This window comes from Macadamia integrifolia, chromosome 2, assembly GCF_013358625.1.
Source record: "Macadamia integrifolia cultivar HAES 741 chromosome 2, SCU_Mint_v3, whole genome shotgun sequence".
Taxonomy (NCBI): domain Eukaryota; kingdom Viridiplantae; phylum Streptophyta; class Magnoliopsida; order Proteales; family Proteaceae; genus Macadamia; species Macadamia integrifolia.
The window spans coordinates 27,715,928-27,728,212 of NC_056558.1; the positions used below are offsets into that span (position 1 = coordinate 27,715,928).

General features: G+C 36.5%; 2 protein-coding genes across 3 annotated transcripts; one reads left to right on the forward strand and one right to left on the reverse strand.

Annotated features, from left to right (window-relative positions):
* Window positions 1–548: 548 nt before the first annotated feature.
* LOC122069937 (trafficking protein particle complex subunit 2-like) lies at window positions 549–5,789 on the reverse strand. 2 transcript variants are annotated; one of them, XM_042634018.1, is made up of 6 exons: window positions 5,649–5,789; window positions 4,910–5,058; window positions 3,812–3,897; window positions 3,600–3,661; window positions 3,269–3,354; window positions 549–930 (listed from the first exon to the last, which is right to left on the reverse strand). In XM_042634018.1, exons 2-6 carry the CDS (start codon window positions 4,988–4,990, stop codon window positions 838–840), a joined length of 408 nt encoding a protein of 135 aa, XP_042489952.1. In that variant the 5' UTR covers window positions 4,991–5,058; window positions 5,649–5,789; the 3' UTR covers window positions 549–837. The 2 variants fall into 2 exon arrangements, with proteins under 2 accessions (XP_042489952.1, XP_042489961.1); XM_042634027.1 differs by lacking the exon at window positions 5,649–5,789 and adding an exon at window positions 5,508–5,642.
* On the forward strand, window positions 5,711–11,979 carry LOC122069932 (peptide deformylase 1A, chloroplastic). Its single transcript, XM_042634007.1, has 4 exons — window positions 5,711–6,293; window positions 7,200–7,289; window positions 7,401–7,468; window positions 11,569–11,979. Exons 1-4 carry the CDS (start codon window positions 5,853–5,855, stop codon window positions 11,807–11,809), a joined length of 840 nt encoding a protein of 279 aa, XP_042489941.1. The 5' UTR covers window positions 5,711–5,852; the 3' UTR covers window positions 11,810–11,979.
* Window positions 11,980–12,285: the final 306 nt, after the last annotated feature.

The window sequence follows — 12,285 nt, forward strand, 5'->3', positions numbered from 1 at the left end:
TCCATCTAAGGCTAGGATAGCTAAAGTTAGTATCAACTCAAGAGGATAGGTGAAGTATGAAGGGGAAATGAACACTCCCTGGTTGTGCGGCCCTCCACTCAGACCCAACGGGCAGCAAAATGATGCCGCCACACCCTTGTGAATCCCAAAAAGCCTGAACTCCCCACTTGACAATCCACACAGCACAGATGTAGGAGGGAACTTTTACATATGGACTACAGCCTTAAATGCATCATTGGTATGAGTAATTTGTGGCCTGGTGCTGTTGCCATTTCCACTTTCACATTCACCTATATAAATTCTGAAGCAGATCCCCGACCATACATTGATTTCAAATTTCAGTACAGGATTCATGTGGGATCTGAATTGTAAGCAAGATCATTACCCACCTGCTTCAACTAGGTTTACTGACGACAAAAATGCATAAAAGGAACCCTTCTGGGACTTGTAATCATCGATTCTCAGCCTGTTGTCCATAAATTTGTTTGCTAAAAGGTGATATTATCAGTACAGTAATTTTAGAATGGAAAGCATTACCTTCCAGCTAATGGAGAAAAAATGATTCCTCGTAAATAAACTCAGTACAATTGAAACAAATGTAACCCACACAATCGTGTGATCATTCATTATCTTTCTGTAAACTGAAACCTGGGAACTAAATTCTAGACTATTTAAGGACACTTGCTAGGAGGCATCAAGATGTGTACTCCCAAAACAAGACCAGAAGCTGAATTGATGCACAGAAACTTATGCCTATCAAAAAAATGCATAGAAACTTATCATCCGTTTCACAGTGTCTCCCTTGAGCTTGTCTGCATCTGAGAGGATAGGATGACTTTACAGATATTTTCTGGCAAGAGCTCGAACTTTTGTATCAAAATGGGATGATGTAATACGGGACCCAGGTAAGTAGAGGGGATTGAGAAGAATCTGCAAAAAAAATTTATAAATGTTTGAGAATCGAGCATGTAATCCAAGGAAGTAATTTAATAAAACAAACTGCACAGACCAAGATGATTCTTTGCTCAAAATTTATGAAAATCATTCAGAGTTCTCGTAACACCCTATCGATATGCATGAAACCTGTTACAATGATTATGCACAACATATACTTCTGCAAACTCACTGTCCACCTTCACAGAATCTTGGCCTTTACCTTAAGTGTTGTTAGTCAAATAGATTTTGCACACGACATAGGGGGAGGTCAGTCCAGAATCAGGCACAAGTACCCTTTGGCGGGTCACATTTTCCTTTGAGTGATGCAATTTCAACAAGGAATGTCAATTCCAAAACGACAAGAACTAGAGCATGAATAAAACTGTCCAAATAAATCCTTGCCATTTTTTTTTGGTTGCCTTGTGCAGTTTCAACAGAAAACTACATCCCAAGTTCTCTTATAAGCCGAAAATTTTGGGTTCCAATTAGGCATCAACAAACTCAAGGATTCTGTTCTCTCTCCCAAGAATAGGTAGGATGTTTTAAAGATCCAGGAGTAACGAATTGAAATTTACAAGAATATATGTAAATTCACTGTTGTTCTGTCTATATTAGGGAGATTTAAGACATGCCAAAGTCATGATTAAATAAAAGGTACTTCAAATATTTCTTGGCAAGCTGTTACCAATTATTTTAATCAACGAATTTCATGAATTCAATTTGAAAAATAGCATGACATCTGTGAACCAGCCTCGAACAGTTGATTAGGAACTCCTATTTGGTTTCTTCTGTCTTGCGGGCCAAGGAGATGATGTAACTTGAATTAAGAGATAAAGGTCCGCCCTCATAAAAGGCATGCCTTCCAAGAAACCTAGAGGAAGGTCCAACGAGTCTCTCAACCATTTTCATTGGTCAATCAAAGGGATCAAGCTACTCAAAATGTTCCACTGAAATAATATTCAAGCATTCTCAAATAATTTAGGTAATCAGTGATGACATTTGAGTTCAATCAAGTATATGACAATTTTCACCATAAGCCTCTTCTATTAAACTCAGCTGGATGTAGCCATCCAACAGCCAAGATTTGGGCTATTGGAAATATTTTAGGTATCTAGGATCATCATAAATAAAGGAGGTGATATAGAGGAAGATGTTTCACAGAGAATTAAAATAAGATGGATGAAGTGAGAGGTGAGTCCAGAATGTTGTGTGATTGATGTATTCCTTTAAGACATAAAGGTAATTTTTATAGGCTATGATGTCTAGTGAGGAATGTTGAGCAGTTAAAAAGCATCATTAGATAAACTTAGTGTAGCTGATATGAGGATGTTGAAATGGATGTGTGGTAAAGCTAGGAAGGATAAGGTAAGGAATGATCGATCATATTAGAGCTGATTTGGGAGTAGCTCTGACACATGATAAAGTAATGAATAATCATATTAAAGAGTGGACCTCAATGCAATGATAAGGTTGCTCCACTGTGACCTAGTGGTTGAGGGCTCGAATCGGGGAACAGCCTCTCCACAAAGTAAAGGTAAGGCTGCATACATTAAGACCCTCCCGAACCACGCAATGGCAAGAGCCTTGTGCACTGGTAAGCCCTTCCAACACATGACAAGCTACGAGCATAGTTATAGGTTTCACAAATTTTTATGGCTTCAAACCACCCCAAGATTTCCAAGTTTCGGAAATTTTGACCCTAATTTCCAAAAAATTTCAAAATTTCGACACAAATTTCTAGAATTAGCCAAAAAAAAAAAAAAAAAAAGGTTGAAATCTGAAATTTTGAACTTTGGCAACCAAAAAGTCGTTTGAGATGGCATGACCATATTCAATGGAGGCCTTTGAATGCTCTAGTATGGAGGAGTGATTTGATTCAAATTGAATGAGCTAAAAGAGCCAAGGGCAGGCCTAAAATAAATCTATGATAAGTGATGAGGAAAGACATGCATAGTTTCGGCCTTGTATCAAGTATGACCTTGAATAAAGCTGATTGGAGAGTAAAGATCCATGTAGTTGACCCCATTCAGCTGTAATAAGGCTGAGATGTTTTTTTGTTGTAAAGATTCGAAGGAAGACAAGGCCCTTGCCAAGAATGTGTACCCAATTTATCCCTCTTTAATTCATGGTTACTAGACCAAATTCATAAAATAATGCAAGATATACAGAATTTCAGAATTCAAAGATTGTAAAATAATAAAGCTAAGAGATTTTTGTTGAGAAAATCAGCATGTTTAGCAGAGTAGTACAATAGGACCAGTTTTTCCAAATACCAGAATAAAATGATGAATAATTAGATTGCTTTAAAAAAAAGGAGGGCTCAGTAGTATACCTTTATATAAAGTTCATGAACCTCTTGGAAAAAGCTTTTAATTCCATCTTCATTACGGGAATCGTGAAGCAGCATAAATCGCGTATGTTTGACAAGATCAGTCAAAGAAATTAAAGGATGTAATATATGAACACACAAACACACACACACACGCACACACACACACACACACACACACACACTCATCCCCACATATGCATAGCACAATAATACCACTAGCAAAGTATTTTTCTCAGACAAGACTTATATAAATAGAGTCACTCAGGTTCATCTGTCCCTTTTGTCAAAATAATAATTACTCCATGCATCAATTCATAGATAGGTAGGATATGACCAGCGGTGACATAAACTGACACCACCAAATCATTGAACTTATCCACAGCCTTCAAGAACCTGTATGAAAAATGTCACAAGAAACAGGGGAGAAGATAAAGAAAAATGAAAATCACAAAGGCAGAATTTTAGGAAGCCGAAACTATTTGGCTATAAAGTGAACCTCATCAAGAAAAATTTAAAAGTAAACCAGCATATATGGAATCTCACATAGCACTTGTATTCCATGCAATGTCTTGAACAATATCCAAAGCTGCATGCAATATGAATTGATGCTGATGAGCGGCTTCTTCTTTCTGCCACATTAATCAGGTCACTGTGTCAACCCTAAATAATTTTATAGGAAAAGTTCAAAAACATTTATCCAAAATGATGATATTGAAGATCCAGCATGAACACTAAATTGCAGTGTAGTGCAGCAGTGCAGCATCCCTTCTAATGAAACTAGAACCAATTTTTTTGTTGAGATACATTTCAAATATAATACAAAATGTAAACAGAGCATACTAACCTATCATAGCCAAAACACCCTGTAGAATAATATATTGTTAAAGACTGAAACATAAAGGTTACTTAAAAGCCTAGTAAGAAAATTCACAAATTATATATTTACTCTGCATAACTTTTCATACTATAAGGTGATATATGGATATTTCTAAGAAAAATATTTAATAGATCTAAAAAATGATAGTAGGAAAAAAAAAATGTAACCAGAAATGCACACTGAATTACTAACAATGGGTAGAAAAAATTTACCAGTCTTCAAGCACATATACACGTTGAATGAATGATCTAAAATACATGGCATAGAATGTTGTGAAGAACTGAGAAATCATTTTTTTGCTAGTAAGTTGTCCAGATCTTTGGCTCGACTAATCCCCCGTACACACATGTATCCCCCCCCCCCCCCCAAAGTCGGATCAGTGCCACCTCCTATGAGAACCACAGAAACCGGAGAGCTACTCCCAAGGGGGTAAGGGGAGTGGAACTGATAACTCATAAATAATAGTAAACAATAACTATATGTCCGTCCCTATACATCACCTTCATTTCTGATGGAAAAATGCATGCATTCCACAAGAAAAAGGAAAAAAGCCATTGACAACGATAATTATGAAAAAGGAATTTGAAAAATTAAAACAAGAAATAATCTTAAGCACAAGCTAGGAACATTTAATCATCGCAAAACTGCATGTCCCTTACACTCTCTGTTCGAATTAGCACTTCAAATTAAATATGGTGTCATAGATGCCTGTTGGTTGTACATAGAGACAATGAATAGAAAATATAATTCAAAAGAAATTATACCTTAGGTGTAGAGCCCACTTCTGCTTCATATATAGGAATGTCGCTCCTGCTCACAATAATAAAACATGCCGTACTTGCCATATCTTTTCCAACCAGAAGAATTTTCAAACTGTGATGGGTTTCAAACTGCAAAAAAGGAGTGAAATTTTCTGCAATACACAGGAGACGTGAGATCAAACAGTAACTAATAATACATCAAAGATTTTCTGCATAAAACCAAGTTTCTCTTCACCCATTATGTAGAGATTCCCTGTCTTTATTGCCTTTGGATGGGAGTTTAAGGGCAGTGTTGGACTTAGTAATGGGGTGGGGGAGAAATTTTCTCCCTACTGCATCATTTCTACACAATGCAGAGAAAAAGGGGGAATCAAAAGAACAAGATTTATAAATAAGTCAATTTTCTCTCATTTCTGCTGTGGCAGTGAAAATATCTGAATTCCTTTCCCGTACACTGCCTAGAAATATCTAAACTCTCTGGTAGATCAATCGATTGCAAACCCATCAGATATCTTCAGAAATAAATGGAGATTGTCTTGTTTCAAATGATAAAACTCAAAACTCACTAGCTTCTAACACATACTCTAAAATGAACATATACCTAATTCCTTTCAAAAGCAACACTACAACAATAATTTGGAGAAATTAGCCGCAAGAAATTGATCACTCCAGTTGCGATCTACAATCAATGTGGGAAAAGAGAAATGGCAAAAACGAAGAGAAGTTCAGATAGAGAGTAGACCTGAGAGACGAGAGCTAATCTGGATGAGCGGTTGGACTTCAAAGCCCGTCGACAGTTAATTGAAGGATTTGAAGCGTTAAAGTTTCCTGGGGATTTTATACGGACAACATTTAAAAGACTATAATACCCTTTAGCATTTGAAATAGTATTGTTTCTGAGGCTCTCAGCTTTTTCTGCTGAGGCCGAAGCGACCAGGAGAAGACGATGGAGAGCATCCACCGTTTCTCAAATCGCCTATTTCCCATCTCCATTGCTGAGAAATGCTTCAGAAACTCGAAATGCAATCGATTTCTGAGACACCCATCTCTGTGTATCCATGGAAATAGCGAAAGATTGTTAAAATTGGGACCTTCAGAGATGAATAGAGCCTTCAATGGTGATTTCATGACTAGAAGAACCTATAACTCATCTTCTTCGACTGCACGAGCAGGAGTAGGATGGTTTCGGGGCTTCGGAGAGAAGAAGCCCAATTTGCCTGAGATAGTGAAAGCCGGAGATCCCGTTCTTCACGAGCCTGCGTCAGATGTCAGCGTCGATGAAATTGGGTCGGAGAAGATGCAGAAACTAATTGATGATATGATTAAGGTCATGAGGAATGCACCTGGGGTTGGTCTTGCTGCTCCTCAGATTGGAATACCTTTGAAGGTCCTTTTGAATTACATTTAGATTCTTTCTGTTACGTGCATTTTCATTATAGATCTATTTCTCTTTGGGATTTCTTAGATTCTAGTATATATTGTCATATATATCATCAAGCTCTATATCCTCTATTGTACTACTATCGAACTGGGTAAAGGCAGAAATTTTTTGGCTGGTGATTTCAACACTGATGCCCACTACTTAATTGGGCATCACTGAGATACAGCGGGAACCATGGCAACTACCCCCGGCCCTGGCGTTAAAAATGGCAACTAACTTAATATGGAAGTTAGGGTTTTACATCTGAAATGAGTTCTTAGTGTAAGACCTGCTTATGTTCATACAGTAGGTCAGGGGTTCACTTGGACATCCACTGTTGGATGATCTTAATTTGTTTATATTTGCATACTATGACTCATTTAATTTTATTGTTAAGAAGTTGCATGGTTGTCTGGTTGGTTTAGTTCTGCATTTTTAGTCAACCCAAAATAGGCTTAGTGAATTGAGTTTTATTTGTTCAGGTTGGAAAGATGAGGCCCAATGAATAACTCAAACCACAACCCGGTCAACAATTTCCTGTATTGGGACCCCTTCCCCCACCCAAGATCTTGTCATTTGTCTATACCTATTTAGTCCATTATCCTACCACCAACGTAGACCTCCCTTTACATGCTAATATCTGAGATTAACAGGCCTTTTTTTCATGGCAATGAGTTCCTCTTTTGCTAATTTGCACTTCATCACAAGGAACACTGATAATGTTGTAAGAAACACCATTAAAATCACTTTGTCGTAAATGCAAGCAAATGGTAACTCAATTAAACCGTCCTATACCCTATCCCAATAACACTACTCCTAAATTAAGTAAACTGTTTCACCTTGCCAAGAGGCTTACAGTTTATGATTCTGCAGATAATTGTTTTGGAGGATACAAAAGAATATATTAGTTATGCTCCAAAGGAAGAAACTAGAAAACAAGACCGACGCCCATTTGATCTTCTGGTAAGCCTATCTATATATAAGAAAAACTTATAAATGTTCTTTCTTTCTTATCATTAGAAAATAATTCATTCTGGTGTTTCTTCTTATTATTTATTAGTATTTTTGAGGCAGGTAATACTGAATCCAAAACTTAAAAAGAAGAACAACAAAACTGCATTATTCTTTGAAGGGTGTCTAAGGTAAGAATCACAACTTAACTTGAAGTTTATGTTGCCTTCATCACCATAGCATAAGGTACAAACCCATTTTTCTTATTCTACTTTTCATCATTATGTAGCGAGGAAAAAGTGGCCTTAATGCTAGTGTGTTTGTTTGGATAAAACAATTTTGAGGTTACATTTGTTGTTGAAGAGAATTGTATACAATTAGATGTAGAAGACATTATTACAGATTGTATCTTTCCAGCTTATAGAAAACTCAAAGAAGTCATTATTCTTGAAATCTTCTGAGACGTTTGACCAACAAAAGAGTGAGTAGACCACCTTTCTCAGCACCTTTTCATGAAAGAGTCTCAAGTCAGCTCAACTTAGCCTTATCCCCAACCAATTTGGTTAACCACATGAATATTATTTGGCCCTTTCACTCTGTTTGGTAAATTGACAAAATTTTCAGGAACCCTGCTGAATGGTTAATTAAAGGTTGTAGTGCCAGCTGCCAACCTGACATATCCATCCACTCCTTTATCTGGCTCAGGACTGGTAGGGCACGGGTCTATTTTGTTCATTGAAGAAGCTTTATTATCAAACAATTGCTGCTCCTTACATCTCCAAGAAAACCAGCTACCCAGCTAATAGCGAAAGGTAAGACTCTGGGAAACATCTCTTATCTATTCAGTGCTTGAATAAGTGTGTCTTGATGAGGGTTTCCAAACTAGGAGGACCATCTAGAGCGTTCCAAATTCTGAGTGATGACTGAGTGCGCACTGCAATGGATGGGGAGATGATACATGGATTCATCATTCAATCTGCACATAAAACACATCTGGTAATTAGCTTCTAGATATCAATTGGTCATAATTCGGAGTCCTACCTCTGTAAGCAACCCACATAAAAAAACCTGGTCCGGACAGATGGCCTCCGTAACATCCTGGCAGGAAAAAAAAATCTCAATGGAGGATCCAGAAATATGATAAATCAAAGAGCTAGCCAAAATTGTTGCAGTATTACTTGCTAACCAGATCCTTCCACTGTCTTATTACCCACTGCCTGCTTTGAAGAAACGCATGTAGGATCTCAGCCGTTGGATCCGCTTCCTAGTCATTTTTCTATATCTGTTTATCCAAATGATAAAACATCTCATTTCCTCAAAGAAATCTTTATGAAAAGCAAACCTTGACAATTTTGATACTATACTAGGGAAGTCTGTTTTAGTTTTGCATCCCCACACAAAGGTCATTTCCTCATTTTATGAAAAACAAGTGTAAACAGAAGATTCAACGGTGGATTTGCGCCATTTGGCCTTAATAGGGTGGAATGGCAGATAGGATTCATCTACCAAACATAGTTGTCAAGGCGTCACCTAGGCATCTACACAGCCTTGTGGGAGTTTGGGCGACTGTCGCCTTATTGCACAACGTAGAACTTATTTATGTCAAATATCATTTAAGTAAATCTTTTTGTATTTGTTATTTCATTTGCTTAAGATATTATCCATAAATAATCAATACCCTTTATTTGAATCTAATAAAAATAGTTTAAAAATCAAATTCCAAAATGATAAAAATTTAACCCCTCAGTCCAAGAACAAAGTTATTAGGGCAATTTTCAACTTTCAAATGCTGAGGTTTTTCTCAATTCTGAAAATTTTATAATTCTTATCATGGTAAAACATTGTTAAAAACTAAAAGTCCAGTAAAATATTATTTTGTTTTAATGTCTGTAAAATTATTTTCATTTAGGCGATTTTAACAGCATGCACGCACTTTAAAATAATTTTGACCAGAACATAATTTTGTCATTACAACTCATATTTAAGTAATATTAGACTTGATGGAAATCTGGTTTTGTGCTCTACCTAATACAAAAAGTCTGATGTAAAAATAAAATCATTTGACCAATCAAACTTATTAGAGAACAAGAAGATTTCTCTAAATGTTGATTTTTGATGATTTAATGTTGATTTTTGATGACTTGATGTAGCTTAATGTTGATTTTTTATGAAACAAGGTATATGTAGAATACTAAATAATGTTTGAAAAGAGGGAAAATAAAAAATAACACTTGGTCGCTTTGTTCACCTTAAGGCGGGCAACTTGTCGCCTAAGCGTTTAGGCATCCTTCTAATGCCTTGGTTTGCATTGGCGCCGTGACAACTATGCTACCAAATTAGTGGGATCATGGTTCAGGCCATACAACAAAATCAGAATCATCAGTAGATAGGATCCCAAGTAGGTGAGGACACAACCGGAATTGAGAAATTTCAATAAGAAAGGGAGAAGTACGAAACAGATGAGAGGGATATGACCAAGAATTTTCACCAATGTCTAAGTTACCATCTCTCTAGGCTCCACTAACTCACAGCTATTGGCATAAAACTACCACTACTACTATAGAAATTTCATTCAATTTTTTTTTTTTTAACTTCTTTAAAATGTTTATAGGCAGCTCTTTATAAAATGGCTAAGGGCTCTAGACTCTCTTTGGGAAATTTTCCTGAACTCTTTGACCATTTAATAAACTACAAATTTTCAAGGACTTGCACAACCATCAATGAATTGAATCGCATTTTCAAGGACTTGCACAACCCTCAATGAATTGAATCACATTTTCAAGGACTTACACAACCATCAAGAACTGACTTATTGACTAAAATAATGTCTTCTAAGATTTTGGTAATAGTTGCAACTAATTAGATAATGCTTCTCAAATTCTACAAACATGCATTAATTACTTTTGACAATTCTTTGACTAAGACTTGGACTGGATTGTATAGGACTAGTTTCACCTGGTTGGTTTAGCCTAAACCAACTGAACTGGGTTCAGTATATAAACTCTCGAAATATGACTCTTGACATGACTAGAAATAGCCTCAACCAACGGGTATTCAAACTATCTACTCAACTGACCATAAAACAACTCAAGAACCTCCTGCTATGTTTTATGTTCTTAAACGAACTAGAACTTGACATAATAGGAGGAAATCAATCCATGACAGTAATTAAAAAAAAAAAAAATGGAAAAGAAACTGAAAACAGAACTCTACTTAAATAGAACTTATAGTAGACTAGGTATAAGATTCCCAATGAGACTAGGGTTCTTAAAGAAACTAGGAATTCTGAAATTCCTGAAACAAGAACCTATTGCTACGGGGCCTATATCTTGCATCAAATGGTTTTTCCCATAGTTTCATATGATATAAAATTGTCAAGACCATCCTCATCAAGAAGTTCTGAAGATATCATTGTTTCAATCCCTTTGTGATAGCCACCCTCCACTTCTATCTTATGCTTTTTCTTGCTAAGCCTAATAGGAACACTTGCCACTAACCCAATAATCGCTCCAACCTTGCCGGTGGCCCCTAATATTCTCTCAGGTTGATCAGGATCTTAAAGGAAATGACTAAATGAGTTTAACAGGCACGATAAATTGATGAAGATGGCACTCAAATTGTGATAGTTGCCTGAAGTTTTGCAACGAGGAATAAGCTTAGTAGGCATTTATAGGAGTCCTTTTAGGGAGAGAGTGGTTGGAAATCTGAGACTAGAAAGGTTTTTGTTATCGATAGGTGACAACGGAGAAGATGGTTGCATATGGTTCATTGGTTGTTTTGGTCAAATGATCTTTTTTATCTCTATCGTGAAATACTATTGTGAATCAATGAAAAGCTTAAATAAAGTTAAAAAGTCATGAATGCCAAACTTTACCCGTAGAGATGTCATTCAGGCAAACCCATGGATAAAGGCAAAACAATGTAATAATGTACCATTTGTTTGTTAAACAATGATTGTTTTCCCAAAACACAATGAGAAAATATAAATAAAGAGCGATGAAGACATTTAGATGGTACATGTGTTATAATGGAAAGAATCTGTAAGTGATGACAAAATCTTGGTCACTTTTTAGGAGTAAAATCTTCAACGGAACAATTTCATGTGAAAATGCAAGCATAGCCATTTAGTTCAAATTTGTTGCAGGTAATTCTAATGTGCATTTAAGCAATAGTCAAATGCTTCAACTTGATTATATTAGTGTTTGCATCCTCAAACCTAAACAATGTTATTCATAAACATATGAATGTCATGCATATGTTTGGTGATTTTTTTCCTTTCAAAAATTTGCAGTGTTGATGGATACAGAGCAGTTGTTGAGCGTTACCTCAATGTTGAGGTTACAGGATTGGATCGTTATGGTCAACCCATCAAAGTAGATGCATCAGGTTGGCAGGCTCGTATACTACAGCATGAGTGTGATCACTTGGATGGAACAATATATGTTGACAAGATCGTCCCCAGAACATTCCGGACTGTTGAGAATTTGGATTTGCCTCTTCCTACAGGGTGCCCCAAGCTTGGAGTTTGCTAGCTTATATTTAGAATTTTTCAGGGGGTCTTCTCTCCCCCATTACCATTCCTTGAAAAAAAATACTATTTAATCCCTGTGATGAAAATTCAACAAATCTGCTCATTAGTGGTGGTTTTGAAGGCAACTACATATTAAGCAAAAAAATTTACTAGTGGTGTTCCTGGAGTTAACTGGAATTTTGAGAAGCCATGTTTCGAAATTGCAGGGAAGAGTTTTTACTGATTTCATAATATTTCCAACTTGCATGGGTTAAAAAGAAAAAACGGTGTGCAACGTTTAGAAAAGCTTCAAGGCAGCTTCAACTATTTCGCATGAAGAGGTTTCTTGTCTTCAATATTTGCTAATAAACATCAACTTACAATCTCCTTTTTGTCCATCTTGATTCAATCTTCAGGTTGCATCCTCAAGTATCTGATTTTTTTCCAGTTTTTGGGAGCACAGGACTTCAAGGTTCTCAGATTCCCCCCCCCCCCCCC

What these genes read in the sequence shown, in the direction of transcription:
- LOC122069932 (XM_042634007.1), top strand. Translation starts at nt 5,853, where the DNA reads ATGGAGAGCATCCACCGTTTCTCAAATCGCCTATTTCCCATCTCCATT. An exon ending in AGATTGGAATACCTTTGAAG is followed by an intron (nt 6,294 to 7,199) that starts GTCCTTTTGAAT and finishes ATGATTCTGCAG; the next exon opens with ATAATTGTTTTGGAGGATAC. An exon ending in GACGCCCATTTGATCTTCTG is followed by an intron (nt 7,290 to 7,400) that starts GTAAGCCTATCT and finishes TTTTTGAGGCAG; the next exon opens with GTAATACTGAATCCAAAACT.
- LOC122069937 (XM_042634018.1), bottom strand. Translation starts at nt 4,990, where the DNA reads ATGGCAAGTACGGCATGTTTTATTATTGTGAGCAGGAGCGACATTCCT. An exon ending in AAGTGGGCTCTACACCTAAG is followed by an intron (nt 3,898 to 4,909) that starts GTATAATTTCTT and finishes TTAATGTGGCAG; the next exon opens with AAAGAAGAAGCCGCTCATCA. An exon ending in TTCATGAACTTTATATAAAG is followed by an intron (nt 931 to 3,268) that starts GTATACTACTGA and finishes TTTTTTTTGCAG; the next exon opens with ATTCTTCTCAATCCCCTCTA.